At 32.1% G+C, this 24,800-nt stretch overlaps 1 protein-coding gene across 1 annotated transcript in view; it reads left to right on the top strand.

Annotated features, from left to right (window-relative positions):
* The window catches only part of LOC139501638 (uncharacterized), a 34,726-nt gene extending 11,775 nt beyond the window's left edge, over nt 1–22,951 (top strand). The window contains exons 8-13 of the mRNA XM_071290765.1: nt 4,089–4,145; nt 5,239–5,469; nt 12,559–13,173; nt 15,331–15,485; nt 19,308–20,537; nt 22,470–22,951. Coding sequence (XP_071146866.1) covers nt 4,089–4,145; nt 5,239–5,469; nt 12,559–13,173; nt 15,331–15,485; nt 19,308–20,537; nt 22,470–22,532 — 2,351 coding nt within the window. The 3' untranslated portion in view covers nt 22,533–22,951. The remainder of the gene's footprint in view (nt 1–4,088; nt 4,146–5,238; nt 5,470–12,558; nt 13,174–15,330; nt 15,486–19,307; nt 20,538–22,469) is intronic.
* The last annotated feature ends 1,849 nt before the right edge of the window (nt 22,952–24,800 follow it).

Here is a 24,800-nt window from a genome sequence, read left to right as displayed (position 1 = left end):
GGATTAAGCTATTAATGTAATTTATAGTATGTAGTTTGTTAATTGTTTTGCACATTAGCAATTATTACACACTTAAAAGTATGACATAATTATGATGTTGTCAAACAATAATGGGTATGATGGAAGAGAAGCTTAACACATTGTATTGTTTTGAAGAAAAAAGGGAGATTATCATTTGGAGGGGACATTATTATTTTTTGTTTTCTGGTTATCAAATTGTTTTTTGATAAAAATTAGTTCTGTGATATAGATACAATGGATAAGCGTTGATTCTTGAAAAAGAAACCATGAGCCCGGAGGGCGAATGGTTTGTTTTTCATGAATCAACGCTTATCCATTGTATCTATAACTTAAACTATTGTGTTAATGTCTTTTCAAAATTAACGCCTATTCTTAATTAGAAGGTATTGTAAGTGAGTTTAAATAACCATGATCCATTACAATAAAAAATAAAAGTAAATATCACAAATAAATGTTTAAAAATATAAATACATTATTACACAACACGTCTGCCCTTTAAGATCTTCATATTATCAGGCATCTGAATATTATCTGTTAATACGAAATAAGTTCTATTCGGACTCATTTCTATTAAAATTGAAAATGGAAAAAGATACATATAGTGCATATAATAAGTGGGTTTCCGAAATTTTTTAACACGAAGCCTAATTCTAGGCACATAACGATTTTCTAGCATAGGAATTTGCGAATTAACATTTGTAAAATTATGCAGTAAAACAGATGAAATCATATTAAATTAATTTATAAAACAATAATGGACAAAAATAATGTAATCATTTTTATTTCAAACATGTGGAATATAAAAAAAGAAGATGTGGTATGATTGTCAATGAGACAACTCTTATTATGAGACCAAAATAACACAGAAATTAATAACTATAGGTCACCGTATGGCATTTAACAATGAACAAAGCCCATATCGCATAGTCAGCTATAAAAGGCCCCGAAATGACAATGTAAAACAATTCAAACGAGAAAACTAACGGCTTATTTATGTAAAAATTGAACAAAAAAAAACCCACTGAATTACAGCTAAGCTCCTAACTTGGGACAGGCACATACATACATAATGTGGCGGGGTTATAAATGTTAGCGGGATCCCAACCCCCCTAACCTGGGACAGTGGTATTGTAACACAAAATATGTTCCGGCGTGACATAGCGGAACAAATTTCATAGGAAATATGTTCCGCAGGAACTTATATCATAGAAAATATGTTCCAGAACTGTAAAATGTGTTCCTTAACTAATTTTTTGACTAAATATGAAATAAGTTCCGGAACAAATATCATAGCTCCATGAATTTTGTTCGAGTTAATATTAAAAGTTTCAAATAAGTTCCTGTGATATTAGTTTAAAATCAATATGTACATTTTTCAAAGAAATCAATGAATAATTTCTTCTCAAACCTATTTTCACTGAAATAAGTACCTTTGCAACATATTGCACAGTGAAACATTTTCTTCATGTTCTACAGGATAAAGGGATGATAATTTATCATAATTTAAATCTATGTTATATGTGGTATTCCTCCTTGGTTCCTGTTAACTGTCATGGCCCTGTTTCTAGTCATACATGTACTTGTCATGGAACAGTTTCAAAAGAGTGTGTCTTTTGTTTCTTCGTGTCTTTTGGAATCATTAATCAGTTATTTTGTCCTTTTCAAATTAGTTCATATGTTCATGTTCATCTTTGACTTTATTTTTTTCTGAAAGATTTTTCTTATCCTACTCTTTTCTGGCTCAAAGTGGGACTGTCAGTTTGATATTTTTACGTTTATTATTAAACATTTGCTATAGTCCACAAGATTCTTATTGGATGATTTACATTTTTCATTTGTTATATTATCAATATATTATACTTATTTGTATAATGCACTTGAATGATAACTTTAAACTCATTGATGACAAATGTTCAGTATATAAGATAACCTGTTTAACCAGTGGAACATATTTCACAGACTAGGAACTTATTTCACCAAATGAGGAACAAATTTCACAAACCCAGAACTTATTTCACCAGTTAAGGAACAAATCTCATAAACCTGGAACCTATTTCACTAAGTAAGGAACAAATTTCACCATTCCGGTACTTATTTCACACTAGGTAAAGTGTGGAACTTATTTCATAGAGATGGAACAAATTATATTGAAATTATCTATGAAAAAAGTTCCCCCAGAACATATTTCCTGTGATATTAGTTCCACAGGAACTTTTTTCACAGGAACAAATTTTGGCTCACAGTATAACAGTACAACATAAGAACGAACTATAAAAATCAGTTGAAACAGGCTTAACTCATCAGATGGACAGAAATACAAGTGGACGTGGAATAGCCAACATTAATCCGATTATAAACGACTAAACTCACTTTTATTACACAAAATATCCACAATAACATACAAAACAAGAACAAAAACTGGAAAACCAGAGAATTCAGGGATTCGAACCTAAACAGACAAGACCTAAACTTTACCTCATTAATCTTAACCATGAAACCTCGTGGCTACCAACTTATATTGTACGTTTGCCTATTATTAGTAAATAAAGGTACAAGCCCTGTGTGTATGTTGAACCGATGTATATCATTTATTCATTTATATATATAAAATAAACATATAAATTGTAACCAATTGGTAGCCCAGAGGTTTCATCGATATGTTGAAGTCAGTAACATTTAACAGAATTCATTGACGGGTTCGCTTCCCAGTGAAGGCATACATAGATTACAAAAATTAAAGGTAAGTTTTTAAAATAATTCCATTTGTGAGCAGAAATCAGTAAATTAGTCAATTCAACCTTAATGAAATTAGGCACATAAAGAAAACAATAGAATATTATTTGGTGAGTCCATTTCAGCGACGGATTTAGGAAGCGTTGATTCTAGAAAAAGAATCCACGGTAAATGAATAGGCTGACGTCACCACAATGGTTTAATTTGACCACACCGATTTTGTGTCACAAACCTATGATATGTCAAATATTCAATCACAATTCAAATTAAGTACTGTTTTAAGCTAAAATGTTGTGTCTATACTTTCTTGGCTGTTCTGTGTTCGACCTCTGCAAGAAATCTGGTTTGCCGTCAGAGTTGCAGTCAAAATGACAGCCTCTTGTTATACCGGAATTTTGGAAATCATTGTAAATGTTGGAATATGGCACCATCATGCATAGATCCTAGTACTGAAGGACAAGAAGTGTTAAAGGCCCTTTCCTTTTTTTTTTTTTAAATCTCTGGATTTTTTTTCAAATCATTTCTTGCTGTGATTAGTTAATTTGAGATTGAAAGTAAGCAGCCATTAACATTTAAGTAGAAAAGATTTATTTGCATATGGTTTAGAAAAAAAACAACGTAAAATTAAAAACAATTGATAGAAAACTACGAAAAATACCAAATTTAAATAGAAGGGAGGGCTAAAAAGGGTTAAAAAGGTTAATGGCATAGACCAGATAATTTGTCACGGTTAGTCTAATCGTTTATGGTAATTTTTTGTTTTCCCTAAATTCACATCAGTTTGAAATAATTCAAAACATTGAAAGAAATTATCTAACGTAGTAAAACACTAATAAAAAATGTATGAAGTATAAATGTATCATTACTTTTAATCATTGTTTATTGCATCTGTTTTAAGTTTAAATACAAGAAAGACAACACAATAAAGTTGAGGAACACAATTATTTCATATAAATACAGGTAAAGTTGTCAATAATATTGCAATAAACTAAATATGCATACTATTATTATTCGTATTATATTTTTTCTTAAGATAACAAATTTTCTTCTTCATATTTATTGTTCAGAAATACATTGAAGCCAGGAGGAAAGACACAGAGATATATAAGTTTGTAGCTTATCATTTTGTGGTCAACATCTGGTTATAAATAGTGACCCACTAAAAAAGTGTGTCCACATAATTTATATCTAACTGATTATTGATAACATGCTGAGATGAATTTATAGAAAAGTATTAGTAAATCCGGCTTATGTCTAAAAGCGATACGCTTCTTTCTGAAATACAATATCATTTACATACTTTTATTCTAAACGTGACATTTGATCTATTTTAGTTGCTGTGTGTATAGTTGTTTATATAATTAACCGGCCAGGAATCCAATTTTGTAGAGGTAAGTACGTTAACATTATATAGACCTCTTAGGATGACTGGGTTTAAAACAATGTAATCATGCTTAGTCTTTTTTCCGACCGGCTGTTAAACCATTGCCAAAGTTTGACATCCATTTGATTGTGCATGGTGAAGATATACGTAGATTTTCAGTCCGATGCTTTGTGTACAGATTCTGTCAAGCCTTTACCACATAAGAAAACCTCACAACAACTATGTTATGGGTCAGTAAGTCGACCACTACGACATGGGGTATTTGTTTTACAGATGACGATGGATATCTTCCAATTGTTGTAGACTATGTTATGGGTCAGTAGGTCGACCACTACGACATGGGATATTTGTTCTACAGATGACGATGGATATCTTCCAATTGTTGTAGACTATGTTATGGGTCAGTAGGTCGACTACTACGACATGATATATTTGTTTTACAGATGACGATGGATATCTTCCAATTGTTGTAGACTATGTTATGGGTCAGTAGGTCGACCACTACGACATGGGATATTTGTTCTACAGATGACGATGGATATCTTCCAATTGTTGTAGACTATGTTATGGGTCAGTAGGTCGACCACTACGACATGGGATATTTGTTTTACAGATGACGATGGATATCTTCCAATTGTTGTAGACTATGTTATGGGTCAGTAGGTCGACTACTATGACGTGGGATATTTGTTTTACAGATGACGACGGATATCTTCCAATTGTTGTAATAACAATTCAATCTCCTTTTCCTTGTATATTACCTACCAAATTAGATAATTAACTAAGTGTGTAATAATGTGAGCATCACAACAGATGCCACATGTGGGGAATGATCTGCTCAATCATACGGAACACCTGATAAAATCCGAGTTGATGGTGAGATTCATGTTGCTCAGTTGTAGTTTAATATCTTGTGTTTTATGTACTGTTCGCCTCTACTTTACGTAATTTATGTACCAAACAGAAAAGTCTAAATTGTGTGAATAATGAATTGTATAGTAAATGAGATCATGTCATATTGTTTGAAATATGTTACAAAAACTGTTGGAGTCTAGTTTCAAAACACATATCTTGATTGTGTTATTTTGTATCATTGTTAGAAAGTCTGAAAGTAACAAACAGAAATGACCATTTAACTGCAATAAAAGACGGAACAGAGATAAGACGTTATGTTAGAATTCAGGTTATTGGTAAAGAAGGAGTTGGCAAGTCGAGTCTTGTACGTAGATTAGTTGGAGATTCTAATATGAAAGTACATAGCACGGATGGAATCGATATTGTTAGAAAATGCCAAATAAGAACAACTGATGGTGAATGGGTAATTGGTAAAGGTTAGTTACAATTGTTACTCCCTATTAAAAATCAAAAGACAAAATGAAAAGGATTTGCATCATTCTACAATTCATTTTGTATATATCATTTTGTATATTATAAGCAGTGAGTGGATCTATTTTGACAAGTTATTTTGATTAAAGGGATAAAAAGATAAAGAAGCCCAATCATTAACAATTTTCAGATTGATTAGTGAAATAAATTATCCATATGCATGTTTGTGACAATGAATCACTATTCATTAAATTTGTTTTAAATATAATTTTGCAAATTTGATACACTGGCATCGCGCGTTCATGACTAACTTAAAGTACCTATACCTTATCTTTTGCCTGTATTTTTTGTTTGGTCAAATGTAGTTTCTGTTGTAATTAGAAAACCAGGACTGGTTAAAAAAAAATTTGTAAAAAGCTGAGAAATCTTTATTACATTTTCATATGATAAAACAAATATCAAAAATCCAGGCAAAACATAAAGCATAAAAAAACAAAAAAAAAATCATGGGAATTCCGAGTATTAAATAATTATCATATGTCATGTTTATGCCCAAATTATGTATTAACTTTATTTGAACAGCTTGACAAAAAAATGCAATCTATCTATTTCAATGATTTTGCAACAAATTGCTTAAAACGTGAATCATATGATATGTGTAACCCTAAACCAATAGTTTTAAAGATCGCTGGGATATATGTGCCGTATAATCCAAGCGATAGAAAAGTGCCTGACAGTATTTTGTTTATTGAGAAGGCATTTCTTCCTGTTATTGCATTTTTTTTTTATTCTGATAGAGAGATTAGTTTTATTTCTGTTTTGAATGTAAACTGTTACAGAATAATAGGCTTGCAGAAATAAGTAAAATTCTGGTTGACTGTGTTTTGTTTTTTTCGTAGTTACAATGTACAATGTAATGAACAAATTGAAGAAATATAGCAAAATTAGCTAATATAAGATAACTTAAATCAAAGCATAATATTTGGAATAGTTTAACGATATTTGAGTATCCGATAATAACAAAGTAAGATTTATTTTTCATTTTTAGTGATAATAAACAAAATAATGAAATAGAATATTAAAATCAATAAATATGATGGAAAAATAATCCTGCAATGATACTTCCTATTAAACGTTTTATAGTGCGTTTTTCAAAGATTACAGTAGATAGTTATTAATGATACCAGGCTTATAATTGAATACTCCAGACGCGCGTTTTGTTTTGAGACTCGGCAGTGACGCTTACATCAAAATAGTTATAAAGCCAAACAAGTACTAAGCTAAAGAGAATTGAGGATTTTACATAAGTGTGCAAATCGCGATACAAGCATAACATTTGGTATATGGGTGGACTAAATGATAATTAAAAAAATCAGGTGCTGGCCATATTTTTTTTTACATTTTATCAAGATGGCCACCGCTGATTTTCCAAATGGCGTCATATCCAATTGGTTAAATTTCGTAAATCTTTTAAAAGCTGTGTAATAGGTAAAATTCAATGTATGTTTTGATAAATCTAAAATGAAAGTTCCTAAAGTACAAAAAAACAATACCCAGATGAAGAAAAAAGTGACTTCCGGTGCCAAAATGGCGGCAAAAACTGGAAAATGTCAATTTTATTATTTCTATCAACTTAATAAGAGATATCACTGACTTTGTTAAGTTAAAATGCATATAGAGTTTGTTTAGAAAGACAGGTTGCTAATATCATAATTATCTGACAGCTACAATTACACTCACATGTTCACAGAAGGCCAGAACGGTAGGAATTACAGGTACCAACACAGCTGAATTTCTTGTATTCGCATTTCAAAAAATAATAACACGAGATCAGCGGACACCAAAGAAGTTCATTTGTGTTTCCAACTGTCATTGGGTTTTTTCTTTAACCCAGCTCCTGTGTTCATCACTTGGTATATAAATCTGTCAAATGCATAATTGATATTGTTCTCTTTTGATGTGTTCCAGAAGATTAAAATCGTTTGCAAGGAAGCAGTGGCCTTATAATGCTATTTCGCCTACCACAGGTAATGAGAATGATTTTGATAATAATCGTGCGTCAGCAAACGGTGATGTTTTCGTACATAATGCAAACAAATACTTCTATGATTTTCACGTCTGTATCTTCATACTAAATCAGGTATAAACGTCATTTACATCTGAGAATACTTCCAATGTCTGCAAAGCTGACCTCTTCACTTTCCGATGAAATGCCGACACATTGTCACACACACAAAATGCATGGAACAAAGTAAAAGCTGCTACACGAGGACCAAGCGCATTTGATATGACATGTAGAGGAAGACATCGATAGTGTCTTTATTCCTTTAAAAACCTATCCACAATTTGTCCACACCTAATCTTGCGAGTACTCCAATTCTTAATTACTACTACATCTATGTCAGTACTACTTTTTTACAACCATTTTCAGCAGCATGCTTATCATGTATACTCATTCGTGTATCTGCTGTTTCATGGTTACACGGAGATAGCTGGGAAGTATCTGTATTGAAATTGTAAAGAATATTTTCACCTTGAGTAGCATAAGCATTTTTATTAGTTTCTAAAGAAGCAAATCTGTCGGTAAGAAACTTGAAACATTCCATTTGGTTGTCATCTTCACAGAGAAAACTACTCCAAACCCTTGGCGTTCTACCAGAACCAACAACTTTCCGTCTAGCACCAGTACTTTGCCTTTTGTTTAGTCCCAGCCTTTAAGTAATCAATTTAGTAAACATCAATTCGATGTCTACTCTTGGATACTTATGAAGGGGATATTTTATGTTAGGAAGTATGATATCATTTGCATAATCATCAAATATGTTTGCCCAAGTGTTGGCAACAAATTAACCATTGCTGCCTCACCAACGATAAATGCGTCATAATTTAGATCAAATGATGGCAAATCCCAGAATGTTTCAAGTATACCCATTTGCTCTGATTTAATACCACAATCCTGACACAAAGACAGAGAAGCAGTTTGGTTTTGATGGCTAAAGAAGGAATGAAAAGTCTAGAAAAGAGATCGCAATCAGTGTGCAGGTTCTCTAGCTTTGTTTTTGACAAAGAAGTTTCAGTTTTATTTTATGGTTTTTATATGGAAACGTTTTTTTTTCATCTGGTTAAAAAAAAGCATATTCTTCTTCGCTTCTCATTCGCTTCAAAAGAACGTACTGTTTGAACCAAATATATTTTACCTACTTCTGAATTAACAATTTCCTTAAAAGAGTAAATTTTGCACAAATCTGACGGCTCTTCCAGAAATGAATTTCCAAACTCGTTCAACACTTTAAAAAGCCTTTGAAGTTTTTCGAAGAAATCCTTTTATGTTTTCGTAGCGTTTCATGACGTCGTTCATCTGTTGTAAAATGACTAAAACCACTTAATCTTTCAAATTCATCTACCAGTCTACCGATTAAACGTATGGTACTAACATCGCCGATACGACTTATCTTTCTTTGTTTGTGCCTGTTCAATTGTATTATAAGAAACCAACTTGCTGGTCTTATTGTACAATAAAAATTACCATTTGCAAATTGCATTGCCACCTGTGAGCGATGTTAATGAAGGGAAGCCATCAAGCATTATTTACACGATCAAGACCAAGATTGGTATCATGCTTGGTATGGACAGTTTTAAAGTACGATATATGACAGGTGAAATGAGCGTTCTACCGAAGGCACATAACTGTGGTCGATATGACTCTCTTTCCTTAAACCCGTTGATCACGTACTTGAAGTCACAGAGTCATGAACTATATTTTCTGGGTTTACGCTTTTATAACGGCTGGCATTATCATTGCAAGCAAAACACATGCAGTTATCTGATCTGCGTGTCTATTCCGAACTACATTTGATGTACATGATGAACATACATGAAAAGCATCTGCCATTATAGGTGTTTCAATATTGGCTTCATTGAGGGCACATGTCAATCCACTTTCACGCAATATATCAATCAGAATTTTAAAACATGCCATGTTAATGTACAATCCACCAAACATGACGATACACTTAAGTTGTCCTTAAGTCTGGCCATTCTAACTGAAATTGCTTGCCAATACAAAAGGGTTTAACTGGAGCTATAATTGATGTTAGAAAGTTAACAACCCGTTTCACCTTATCCATCGATCATTGCGAAAGGGCGTGTTTTCAAACAATGGCATCAAAGAAGTAACACTTTATACTCGATGAAAAGAGCCTAGATTCTTAGAGCAATGAATGACGACAAAGATATGTTTAAGAAATTCAAATCCTCATCTAATAGTTGAACTAGATTTCCATCATTGTGCCCTTGTAGTGCGTGTAATTCGTTATTTATTGATAAATAATTTGTGCATGTGCGAAATACGCATGTGTATCATAAAAATGTTATCAAACAAATTCATAACATCATTACAAATTCAAAGCTCTAAGCATGTGATTAATAGTTAAAATGTTTGTATGTGAATTTTGTAACATTTTCACGTATGCGCAAAACCCAGATCATGTCAAATATTTATTTCTAGTATATACGTCACAAGTAAAGAAGGTATACACCAATCCTGATAATATTCTTTACTCAAAGAAGGTAAAAGAAAACGTTTATAGAAAAAAGAAGTATTTCAATCTTGAAAAAACAGCCATTTTAGAAAAGGTGGTGGCCATCTTGAAAAAAATTATATTTTCTTATGGCCAGCAGTTTTTCCCTAAAAAGTATATAATAATGATGCTACTGTACGTTCTAATTTCATGCTTGTATCATCATTTGCACAATTCCCTTGATTTTGATTGCTAATACCTTTCACTATTTGTATTACTTAGAAAAATATCATCTCTTCACAACATAAATACGTCTAATCTGAGACCTCTGTGTGTTATAACTAAGGCTTAGGTTTATCTATAAAGATACAAGAAAGATACCAGAGGGACAGTCAAACTTATAGATTGAAATGAAACTGACAACGCTATGGCTTAAAATAAAAAAGACAAACAGACAAATAAAATACAGAAGACACAACATAGGAAACTAAAGACTTAGCAACACAAACCTCACCACAGACGGGTGGGGTTGGGCTTGTGATCTCAGGTGCTGCAGAGAAGTAACCATATTCTGCTCTTCATGTGGTACCCGTCGTGTTGCTTATGTTATTACAAATCCGGTTAATTGTCTAATTCGGTAGGTCACTTTCGTGAAAAGGGAAAAGTATTGTAGTTGCGACATAATAAACATATCCGATATCATATGTAAAACGGTTATTCCATAACGGTCAACTAACTCGTGACATTTTGTGGGTCAAATATTATTTTTGAACAATAACACAATCAATTGTGGTAAACCATATGTAACTGATTAAATACATTTGTAACGGTTTATAGTAGACGGATAAACTCTTTCATGAATTAATTTACTCACAACCCATTAAATTACTTGTTTTGTTCATCAAGACTAATGTGTAATCGTGATTGGTATCGGATCTACATTTAATGTAATAAATGTTTATCTGAAACTTTGTTATTATTAAATTTATACTTAATATCGATTTGTATTACAGGTAAAATGGCGTTCGATATTTTGTTGACAAATTATGAGACAAGCCGTAATATTATTAGTTACATAATATACTAGTGACCTAATACGGTATATATGGTGTCATTAAATTCCATATGGGGTAATACCGTATTAGGTCACTAGCACACTATATAACGAATTTATCTTACCGACTATCTTAACGTGTAAAATTTAGACTAGTGTCCTATCAAAATGAGCAAGTCTTCAATACTGTTAGCATTATAAGAAACTACTTCCATGGATCCAACACAAAGAGATACCAACAATAACAACTTGTTAGGTATAAATTGTGTTTTATGAATTCATGTCAATCTGAATCATCACTTTCTTCGTCTGTTGAAACCTTTACAATTTTTTCTCAGTACCGTTTTGTTTATATAAAGGGACGTAAAACGACTACTAGCCCTGTATGAAATAAGCCCCGCCTCCCTACTACCTTATAAGGAATATAAAGGGACGTAACTCCACTACTAACTTTATTCTCACACATTGATGATTTAATTGGCATATTACTAATTTGTCATGACCACGCAACCAATAATTGCTATTATGATAAGTTATTTTATAGACACGGTGGTCCGTTCTTCATTTTTCTATTGACACAAAAAAAACTAGGGATACACACACACAAGGATCAAGTTACATTTTTTAGTCATACAGCTTGAGTTCTGCAACAATACGTATGTCTTTCGTTAAGATGGCAAGCGCTCATATCATAAATAGGTGTTAATGGAAGGAAATAACTAAAATACCACATCAAAACAAAAATTAAAACTTTTCACAAAATTTGTCCGATTACTCGAGTACTCGCAAGTATCATGCCCGAGTACTCTAGTAATAAATATCAGATCCCTAGTAAATAGACTGAATACAGGAATAACAAATGAAGTTGTCATCCGAATCAAGATTTCTGTAATCAATAAACGTGTTCCTGGGATAAAAAATCATCCGGTACGCATGATGCAAAATGCTGGAAAACAAATGATTTAAATCATTGCAGCATGCAAACCTAGATTGACCTACAGATAACAACCCAAATCGACTTAAGTCATTTGATTCAATATGTAACATTGCTAACAAAATACTGGGCACAAGTTACGCCTATACTATTTTATATTGTACCAAACGTTGGGCAATGTTATTTTGTAACATTTTGAGATTGGTATGCCTCGTGAATGATTCAAATATTAGTAGGCATTATTGTGACAGCCCTAATAATCGTCATTGACATGATTGAGGGATTAAAAATTGAAAAATTTGCGATAGTATAATATGAGCAGTTTTGTGACAAATCAATACACAAAATATTCCGACCACAGGTTCAAGGCAGTTTTTATAAATTTGACCAACATTTTTAAATAGTTTGTTAGTTCAGTAACTTTGTGTAAAATTATCAATTCGCGCTTGTTTTAATATTTGCAGTGCAGCGTAAACAATTCATATCTATTATTGTTCATCACACAATCTATTAAAAACACAAAAAACCTGTTAAATAATCCATAAGTATGTTACATATTATATATTGTCAAAAAAACGTATTACAGTTGAAACAGAGAGGAATAAAATAATGAGAAGGATACAAGAGGCTGTTCGTAATGAACCAAAGCAAAGCGAACCAGTTTCTGATCAAGTAATTCCATGTGGAGGAGAAAACAACAAAACAGAAGCAATTACTTCAAATGAATCGTTGCCTAAATTTGGAAGAAAACAAGAAAATGAATCTCATACTAAAGATAAACTAAGTATAGCTTTACCAGGTTCAAATACAGTGGAACACTCATTGACAGGTGAAATCAAAGTGAACATAGGAGACAATCTTACCATCGTTGAAGAAAAGTCTGAAATTGACATACCATACGAAAATGATGGTGATCTGTCAAGAGATATAAAAAGAGCCGAATATTTGGTAAACACTGACGATATGAAGAAAAAGATTACCGAACAAATGGATAAAATTCTTTTAGAAATCCAAAAAGATCAAGACAAAATGACATCTGAGAGTTTAGTAGAATGTGGTCTCTGGGATTTTGCAGGTCAGAAAGACTATTATGCCACACATCAAACGTTTTTAAATCCACATGCTATCTATCTTCTTGTTACAAATATATTGGATGACTTAACTACTATAGAAAATGAGACAGACTTTGATTCAATTGAAGGTGAGTTATAGCAATCGTCTTTAATAACAGGACAAACAAGATCCCAATTCTTAAAAATTGGCTCAACATATATGTTGAGTTAAAAGGATGTCAACCTATTAAAATGCATATACAAACACAACAAATATATTTTTGATAAAAGATTTCCTTTGAAGCATGTTGATTTACAAAAAAATGAACTAATCAAACACAATATTCAAATATTTTAAAATGAATAAAGCAGAACATTTCTGCATTAGATATTACTAGAACACACCCGCGAAATCGCGGGCATATACAACTTGTATACTGTTGTGGGATAAATTTTTATAAAAGATATTATGTCCTGAGAATTTCATAAAAGGTATCAAAAGCCCTCTCCCTTTTTTCAAAGTGCGTAATTAGTCGTTTCATTTATGTTAAAGTCAATTATTTTCGTGTGTCTGCATGGCCTCAGACCACATTATTATTCCCCTTTGCTACAATGCATTTTTTTTAAAAGTCCAAATTAAATTAAAAAAAAATCACCGCTCCAAACTACCTATAGACCATTATTATTCTAATAAAATATGCTTCTGGGACAATCCATCAGAGTTTTTTTTTTTTTTTGAGAGCCCTACTTACATGCTAATGGTAGGATTTGAATCTTGTATAAATGACTCAGGCTAATTTGAGTGGTGGTTGGAGGGGGTACTGACGATCTGGAAAAGGTCCTGCCTCCCTCTATTCCCTACCCTTCTTTTAGTTTGGCTAAATCACTACTTTCACTTTCATCAATGAATTTATATGCCCCATTGATGAGCATTATGTTTTGATAGTCTATGCGTCCGTTCTTTTGTCTGTCCGTCTGTCCCGCTTCAGGTTAATGTTTTTGGTCGAGGTAGTATTTGATGAAGTTGAAGTCCAATCAACTCGAAGCTTAGTAAATATGTTCCGTATGATATGATCTTTGTAATTTAAATGCCAAATAAGAGATCTAATCCCATTTTTTACGGTCCACTGAACATATAAAATGATAGTGCCAATCACGTTGACATCCGTCTACTATGGACCCATTATTGTTTCCACATGTTATACTTATTTCAATATATATATATACAACTGATATGACCCTTAATTAGTAATCATTTCAAAGAAAACAGTAGACAGAAAACAAAAAGAAATCAGTAATTTTATGAAAAAAAAATATCCTCAGCGAAAAACTGCTTATTCATTCGTTTATTTTTACGCTAGAGTGGTAGTATTCATTCACAACAAATATTTTAAGTTATAAAATTGAGAATGGAAATGGGAAATGTGTCAAAGAGACAACAACCCGACCAAATAAAAAACAACAGCAGAGGGTCACCAACAGGTCTTCAATGTAGCGAGAAATTCCCGCACCCGGAGGCGTCCTTCAGCTGGCCCCTAAACAAATATTTACTAGTCCAGTGATAATGAACGCCATACTAATTTCCAAATTGTACACAAGAAACTAAAATTAAAATAATACAAGACTAACAAAGGCCAGAGGCTCTTTATAATATTTTTGTAGTATAATCGTAGTTTACATGTACACACAAAAAAAATTGTCCTGTCCATGATATTAAGAAACGCTCTCATTGGCTTATTTATTATTCACTTTTGTTATCTATCATACGATTGGTTCCCAATAACATGCCCCAACACCGAAAATCTTATGTATGACTTTAAATCAGTCTGATGTCGGAAACAATATCCGGACATCTTTTTTATGGTTTTTTTTACCAAAATAACTCAATCTGAATAATCATAAGAATAAGTGACAAATGCGACGATGCATGTTACCTAAAGGACACAGAGGTACAAAATGTATGATGATTTATTTATTAGGGAAGGAAGAGAAGCGACACATTTCCTATTCAACAATAATACAATCAAATTTAATATATACTGAACCGCAACAGAAACGTCGTAGTTTTCGAAAACTCAAATTTTCAAATACATTGAATTCTTTTTAAATTTATTTTGGTTTAAATAAATTTCCTTTGAATGATGCTAATATTATGTTTAAATCTCTACTGCCTGCAATAATTTACTCGGTCGTCAAGATATTGGTTTCGCTGTGTCCGTGGGACACGCTTCGCTTTCAATTTTCGTCTATCACATAGATGAAATGCGCCACATAAAAAGTTGAGCAATTTGTTTATTTCTTTTCAGAATACATTGACTTTTGGTTTGACAGTATTCATTGTTTAAATACAAGTTCTTCAGATATAAGACCAACTATACCAAAAGGGTATTCAAAACATAGATTATATCCACCAGTCATTGTAGTATGCACTCATATTGATGAGTACAAAACAGTTGGAGAGGTACAGTATGACGATTATATCGATAAAGACATTGTGTAGCTTTCTCAAATATTTGTATATGTCAGAATATAAACATACGTTTCCAAGAAAAGATATGTTTTTGTGTTAATTTGATAATGGAAGTTGACCGATTAAACATGCAATTGGATGATATAAGTATTGGTTACATATAACCTGCTAAAAGTAGCATTATAGAAATGACAATGCAAACGCGATATGACTTATTAAATTGCACCATTACAGTTATTTGCCAAATTTAAGCCAAACATAAGCAAAACTTTAAAGATATTTGAGACAAAGTGTCAACTACAGAACAGTCTTAACAGACTAAACAGAATTGTTTTTATTTCAAGCGATTGTATGAATAGTTCTCTAGATAGTTTTGCATCTGAATTTTACCAAAGTGTCAATGGTAACCAGGATTTATATGCATCGGTCATGGCCATATAGACATTAACCCTATTTAAAATAGATTACTGAATACACGTATTTAATAAGCTTGACACAAAATGTTAACTTTATTCAATATAATCCAATACGTTTTAAATTATTTGTGTACCAGTCAAATAGATTCCCTTTAGGTCATTAGGTAAACGAAATAGATAATAACGATCCGTCAAACTAATTAAAATGCCATCTTGTTAAACAAATTAAACAGGTATTAAATCTTTTTATTCTTTACAGTGTCCACCTCTAAAGTAGAAAGGCAATCCAGTTTACAAAGTCAACCTGTTCCACATGTTATCGATTTTAGTTATATATAAAATTTCCAACAAATATCCACAATTAAGATGAATCAACGAACAAAATTTATTAAATTATAGATATTGCTGCCAGATTTTAAAATGCAGCAAACATTTTATGATAAATAATATTAGTTAAATGTGGTAAGATTCAGTTATTCAAGATCAAAGATATGTTGATAACTGATATGAAAACTCATCTAAGTTATTGTGGTCATTAATTTTGAAAATAAAAGGAAATAAATGGATAAAAACTCATTTGTCATTCTAGGTCTCTATGACTTTTAGTTTACCAATTACAATTACATTTTACTTATTTTAAATACAGGAGGGGGAAATAACTGTCATATGGAGTTTTCGAACCGCCTCGGTTAACATTATTTTTGAGATCCTGAGGATTTAACGAGAAAATTGGTGACGTAATTTTTTCGTAATCTTTTACGGCTGTTAAGAAGATGCGTACACAATAAAACTAGTGTCTGCGGTGATAATTCTTAAAATAAAAAGTGTTCGGTTAAAACAGTGTCAGTTTCAATGTCGCAATAACTGTTCGATATCATAAGCAAAAAAATCTAAGCTACATCTTGCGAAATGAAAAAGCACCGTAAAAAAATAAAGAAAACAAATAAATTAAAAACCAATTGTTCAGAGAAAAAGTCCCATGGCTTTATCATGTATATATATGAGATAAAAGCAAAGATCTTCCATCACTGTATTGGATACCTAAACTACACAAGTGTCCTTACAAGCCATGGTTTATTGCTGGGTCTTTCAAGTGCTCTACGAAACCTCTTTCTAAATAATTAACATCTATTTTATCAGCAATCAAAGACGGGCTTCAAAGTTATTGTGAAACTGCCTATTCTAGAGGGGGCGTGAATCAGATGTGGATACTTAAAAATTCCAAAGATCTTTTAAAGTACATACAATCTTACTCTCTTTCATCTTGTAATAGTATTAAAACTTGATTTTTTCTACACTTTACACAAGTAATTCACATTCCAAACTAAACGCCATATTGAAAAAAGTTGGTATTGCTGTGTTTCTTAAAAAAGAATGGACAACGTAGATACAAGTATCTTGTCTTACGGAGGGAAAAATCACTCTGATTCCAAAAAAAAATCATCTGAAACTGACATTATCAAGATGCTTGATTGTTTTATTGACAACATGTTTGTTACGTTCGGAGCACGTTTTCAACAGACTGTCGGTATTTCAATGGGAACAAATTGTGTCCCTCTTCTTGTCGACTTGTTTCTTTATTATTATGAAGCTGAATTCATACAGGAACTTCTTACGTAGAAAGATAAGAAGTTAGCAATATACTTTAACTCTAATTTCCGCTATATAGATGATATTCTTTCATGAAATAATTCAAAATTTGGTGACAATGTTGAACGCATCGAACTAGGGATAAAGGATATTACAGATATAGTTAAGTCGGCCTAATATCTTGACTTACATCTAGGAAATGACAATGAGGGTCGGCTGAAAACAAAACTTTACGACAAAAGAGTAAGTAGCAACATTCCAGCAGCAACCTGCATACGGTGTATATATCTCCCAATTGATACGGTATTCCCGTGCTTGCATTTTCTATCATGATTTTCATTAAAGAGGGTTGCTGCTCACAAGGAAGCTATTAAACCAAAAGTTCCAAATTGTGAAGTTGAATCATCCCTTCGTAAATTTTACGGACGCCATTACGAGTTGGTTGACCGTTATGGAATAACCGTTTCACCAATGATATCGGATATGTTCCTTACGTCGTAACTACAACCCCCTTCCCTTTCATGAATGTGACCTAGTAAATTAGACTAATTACCGTGTTTGTTATCACATAAGCAACACAACGAGTGCCACATGTGGAGCAAAATCTGCTTACCCTTCCTGATCACCTGAGATCCCTAATTTTTGGTGGAATTCGTGATATTCTTTAGTTTTCTATGTTGTGTCATGTGTACTATTGTTTGTTTGTTTGTCTTTTTCATTTTAAGCCATGGCGTTGTCAGTTTATTTTCGATTTATGAGTTTGACTGTCCCTCTTGCATTTTTCGTCCCTCTTTAATGTAGTCTGCAGACCGCTTCGGTCAAAATGATTTTTAAGAAGTTATAACGATCTTTAAGGATATTCTATGAACTTTTCCGACGTTTGCGCTTTGAAAGCACTGTTTGCACCAATGGCAAACTTAAATAGAGATTTAAAGGTAAACAAATGTGTTAACTTATTTATATTTTTCTTAATTATTACACATTTTGTGCTTTTTATCAACTTAAACATTTTTACAATCAAAACTTTGATATGATAATAACATCATGAACATGAATAAAATGTTTATATATATATACTATTGAATTGTCGATTATTGTAAATGCATGTTTTTAACATAAAAGATGCATCGATTTAAATGATGTAAACAACGAACAAGTTCTGTTAATCAAATTTGTATGACAATTGAGTACTATACAAAAATAGCAAATACAAAGTACAAAAACAAACATCATTTGGTTGATTAATTATGTTAAATAGGTATATGTTACTTACCATTTTTTTTTATTTAAAAAGAGGAATAATCAACAAAACCCATAAACGAGAAGAAGTAAAGAAAAACATTTTAAAATTACAACGTGTATGCCGTCGCGTTTATCAAGATAATATGTAGTATGCAAACGAGTATGTTCATTTACTTCTGCTTGGACAGTATGTTGTACTATATTTGTACACTAGTTTTAGTATTTGGAGTTTTAAAAAAAGGAATATAAAGCAAAACGCTAAAACAAAACCATTAACGATATAACAAAAATTACAATATGATTTGCATAAACTTATATATTTTCGCGTCTTCAAGTCGATTAGCGTGTATTGCATGTTATTATCTGGTGTCATGTGTGTTTGTTAGATTTAACTTGTACACGAACAAAGATATAAAGATTTAAAATTCCATGTTACAAAAGAATCTTGTTTTGAGACGTCTAGAACACTAAAATATCACAGTATTATTTTGTGCATAGTTATAAAATGTATAAAGGTGTATCTGTTTGACAAAAGTATTTCAATTTCAGTTGTTTTTTTTTTTAGTTTGAAAAGAGGAAAACAGAATACATCGAAAGATTTGAAGAAATTTTTGGAGGTGAAGATAAAGCTAATCACAATAGAGGCATACATTTTATTTCTAACACAGAATTACTTGAACGCGACTGTAAAAAATTGAAAGACAAAATTTATGAAGTTGCAAATGAGACGATGTTTTTCGAGGAAGAGCTCCCCACGCAGTGGATTCAACTAGAAAATGCGTTAAGCGTGTTGAAACACGAATCGAAACAGACTATTTTGTCATTCCAGAATTTTGTGGAATTATCCCAAATAACTTTCATCGAAGAAAAAGAACTTCTTCCTTTCCTTACTTACCAACATAAAATTGGGAACATTATTTTTTTCGATGACATTAGGGAGTACATCATTTTACAGCCAGAGTGGTTGGTTAAATGTTTCAGGTGCCTAGTATGTGATGACCATGAATTCAAACGAAATCATGCAATAGTAAACTCCACTGACTGGCAACATCTGAAAAAAACAGGACAGTTATCAGATGACATAATTGATAGGCTTTTTGAAAAAGAACTTGACTTAGAGTTCGGAAAATATAAAAATCATATACTTCATGTAATGGAAAAATTTGATATTTTAGTAAAACCCAAGTTTAAAGATACCAAGGACGATTCTAGTTTAATACCAAATTCATACTATATGCCATGTATGATTAAACAGCAATCGACTTCTCTCGATATTATTAAGAAAATGTTTGAAGGTGAAAGGAGTAGTTTTAGTTTTTCACCATGGTTGATTCTTGAATTTAAATTTCTCCCCCTGGCTTATTTCAATCACATTCTATTCTATTATATCACAAGATATACAGTCTGTGAGAAAGCGAGGCAGAAAACGTTATATAGAGGAAAGACATTGGTCAATTTAGATAAAACTGGTCTTAGAAAGTTATGTATATGTTTCTCAAAGAATGCCATAGCCTTACACATATGGAAATTAATTGATGTGGAGGATAACACATATAGCACCATTTTAGTAGAGCTATGTAGAAAGATAAAAGAGTTAAAGAAAAAATTAAGACAGAGCATATCTTACGATATTAAAGCAAAATGTAGCAATGGTGACTACTTTAATAAAGAAGGCAGGATTACCTTGAAGAAACTTGGTGAAATGTGTGAAAATGGACACTACTTGTGTCCTGAACATAATGAAATGCATAGTAAAGACGACGTAGAGAAAACCTGGTTACAACATGCTGACATAGTAAGTAGGATTTGTTGTTTGAGTTCTCGATTTTGTTTTGGTATTGTATGTTCGTAAAATGATGTTGCTTTTATTTGGCTTTTGTTAATGGAGAATGAATTTAAATGTAAATGAAGACCTCTATCAGTATCATCAAATAATATGATATGGAATATAAAGAAATATAATAGGTTTTGAATATATCGTCTTTTTGGCATTATTTGAAAACATGTAAACTAATATAGCTTATCCATCATGTCCAGGTTACATGTTTAATGGCACATCAAACTTGTTAAATATTAGTGTTTTAAATTAATTCTAAACAAAAGTTTACTTCTATGTTGATAGTGTAACCATCCAATCTCGCTGTTGTTTTTTTTCTTCTTCTGCGTTTCATTGTTTTCATTAATTTGCTTTTCACTTTATCGTTAAAACCTAACTCTTTATCATCAGATAATGGTTTTCAAAGTAATTTGACTACTCTTAAAACACACGTTGATTAATCGTATTATTAATTGTTGATATTCACCATACATGACAAAGGTGCCGTTTGTTATCTTTTTTTCCCCCATTTGTCGAAGTAACAGCGATTCGAAATAGTCGAAACCATATTATTTTTCAAATAAAATCCTTATAACATATAAGCACAAAAAACTAAAGATAACTACGAACATGTTTTATGTAAAAAGTAAAATCACAAAAATACTGAACTTAGAGGAAAATCAATTAGGAAAGTCCATACTCACATGGCAAAATCAAAAAACAAAACGTATCAGAAATTTTTCTTTTGGTAGTTAGTTTTATAAGTGATAATTACTATCACATTGGTGTGATATTCAATCTTGCAAAAACAAAGGCACCAGCTAACGAATAGACGATAGCACCACATGGTAGTAACTAATGAATATGTATTGTAACGATCGTATATATTATCAGATGTACAAAATGTATATACTCCATTTATGCGATGAGAAAAGCTCACTTGGCACATTTGTCCCATATGAGTTAAATACATATTATAGTTCAACAAAAGAAAACCGAAATGTCATAAAGACACTTTATGGACAATGTTTTTGAGCAAAAACGAAAGACTAGAATACAGATAGGACCATAGCACAATGACAGGTTGTATAAATACATAGCAAAGCCAAAAGTATATACCAAAAATTTACTGAACAGTACAGGTTAAAAAAAAAAAACAACGTCAAATAAAGAGAACACTGTAACACGTTATCAAGATGATGAACACTGCCAATACATAGCATCTATGCTTCAAGGCCATGATGTTTTATATGTTAAGTTGATACGGTATTTTTATCAACGAAGTCTTGGTATCTTCCGATGAACCTTTTTAGGAAAAGAAGATCCATTCTTTGACATGACGATGATTCATCAACTTTCTGCCCAGACACTGTTGACGATTTATAAAGTCTGAGTAGCAGATGCAGCTATTAAATATCTAATGAGTTGGGAAATATATATCAAATATACAGGTGAAGTTGGAAAATTGCTGCTATGGTGCTAAGACTCTAAAAAAAAAACGCCACTAGTGTCTGAAATAGAAAGTTGATGAACCATGGTTATGTCTCGGAAAATTACATAATGCAACTTCTGCGACTGTTCCGGGCACGGACCATGCAGATGACAAAGTGGCGAGGTGTTAATTCGTTTTTAAATATAAATACCTGTAAGTGGTTTTGCTTCTGTAGGACACGGTCTTTAGGTCTTCGAAAAAACACAACCTCCTTTTGTCTATGCAAGCAACTCAAGTATATCAGTATGAACCCTGTATGATATAGTTTATTTGAACAATTTATCTCGAGATCGCTTGTCAATGATAATATTGTATATTTGAAATTAAAGAGGACAATATAGTTGCATCACGTACGTTATCGTTTAATCGTTCATGTTTTCGTGTGTTGCATTCAATAAAATTACTCATTTCTTTTCCAGGTAATTGCGAAATTAAATAAAGAGCATGCAGAAAATAATCCACGGAATATTGTTGGTAATTGAATAAATTATATAATAGTTCATTGAAATTAAGAATCATTCACAATAAGAAAAGTACCTCCACTTTGTTACACATTTTCTATTTTTTTCTCTCCATATATATACAGAATTGTACATAATCAAAGGCACCCCCGTAAGTCACTGATTCTTTATAGCCTGCTAAAAATGTTTATCTTTGTTTAAGTCTAGAACATATTCATTTATATCCAATAACATCAACCTTCAGTTATTTAGTAAAGCTATGTTTTGTTTTGATATAAACATTACGATAAAAAAAAGTTCTTTTAAAAAAAAATACAAAGTAAATGCCCTACTTGTTTTTACCATACTTTAAGGAGGAGACATGCCCTACGAAATGTCGATATCAAAATAACCACGCTAGTGGCGGAGTAAGAAAACCAGTATAAAGCCTGAAGAAATTGATAAACTGAAACGAATCAATAGGTTTCTGGATATTCTTAAACACTCAAAATATAGAATATCCATGACGACGATTTAATCCCATTCAGACCAGTAGAATTGGCATAATCTTTATTAAAAATAATGCATTTAATGTCATATAAATGTATTCCCTTATACATTTGTTATATGCACATCATATGAGAATTATAAAGCGATGTCCATTGTGCATTTTTCATACAATAACAATCTGTCTCACCTAAAACAGAAGCCCGAGATACTGCAACATTAATTACGGTATTAAATACGAGCAAAAACTATAGAACAAGATTGCAAACAATGGAACACATTTGGGTGATGTCATGAGCTTCAAAATGGTAAGCAGATCCTTAAAAGGTTTTTAAAACCGAAGAGAACATGACCCTCACTTACCAAGATCTCAGATTTACAATTTCGACTGAACGGGGCTGCGTAATTAAACATTACACTCAGCCTTTTGTAAGGGTGCAACTCCATGGACACATTGGTGTAAGGGTAAATCTATAGAAAGTGTCTTGATGCCCTACACGATCTGACGTAGATGCATATTGATACATCACAAAGCGCCACCTGAAGCGTCTTGAGGTGATACCCTCAGATTGAGACATTTGTACCGCTTTCTCAATCACAGTAAAGAAGCTCCTTCCTTGGAAAACTTGCTCCATGTCAGGTGTTTTCGTTACAGGAAGACACGTAGTATGGTATTCATAATTAAAACATTTTAGCAGCACCTGCATACGGGGTATATATCTCCCAATTGATACGATATCCCTGGGTTTGCATTTTCTATCATGATTTTTTTGATAGAGGGTTGCTGCTCACAAGGAAGCTATTAAACCAAGAGTTCCAAATGGTGAAGTTGAAATCATCCCTTCTTAAATTTTACGGACGCCATCACGAGTTGGTTGACCGTTATGGAATAACCGTTTCACAAATGATATCGGATATGTTCCTTACATCGTAAATACAATTCCCTTCCCTTTCATGAATGTGACCTACCGAATTAGACTATTTACCGGATTAAAATTTTGTAATCACATCAGCAACACGACGGGTGCTACATGTGGAGCAGGATCTGCTTACCCTTCCGGAGCACCACCCCTAATTTTTGGTGGGGTTCGTGTTGTTTATTCTTTAGTTTTCTATGTTGTGTCATGTTTACTATTGTTTTTCTGTTTGTCTTTTTCATTTTTAGCCATGGCGTTGTCAGTTTGTTTTAGATTTATGAGTTTGACTGTCCCTTTGGTATCTTTCGTCCCTCTTTTCTTTAATCATTTATTTATTCAGTACCGAATTCAAGGTCTTAAGGATGTATTCTTCTGACATTTCAGTCTCGTTCAGTCTCATTGAGATCTCGTTCTAGAATTATTTCCAAAACTTGTGATATAAATGGAAAATAGTAGTTTTTAAGTAATGAAATTTTCAAATTTTATTACTAATCAAGTCAGTCTTTTTTAGTGAAATTTTGAGAAAAATGGGTGAGGGGTACAAACAAATAATTTACCAGAAACATAAACATTCCATATAATTTTTTTCTTTTCAAATTTCATAGATATGTATTTTTTTCAATCATTTATAACTAGAGAGTTGAAAAAATATGCATTTTGTTCTTTGAAGAGAGAAAAATCAAAAACATTGTCAATATGATAAATTTGACATGAAAAAGCATCAAAATCTGATAAAACTTTCTTGTATTAACACCTACCTATAGTTTTTGTGAGTTGAATTTATTCAGATTGGTCCCCTTCATCTTTATTGAGAGTATGAAAAAAAGTTTAATTGTGGAACTGTGATTTTTTTTCACGATAATAGCCCAAAAATGGGTAAAAACTG

The sequence above is a fragment of the Mytilus edulis genome, chromosome 13 (genome assembly GCF_963676685.1).
Source record: "Mytilus edulis chromosome 13, xbMytEdul2.2, whole genome shotgun sequence".
NCBI lineage: Eukaryota > Metazoa > Mollusca > Bivalvia > Mytilida > Mytilidae > Mytilus > Mytilus edulis.
Note: the sequence above shows the minus strand (reverse complement) of the source record. Positions and strands in the feature narration are given on the sequence as shown.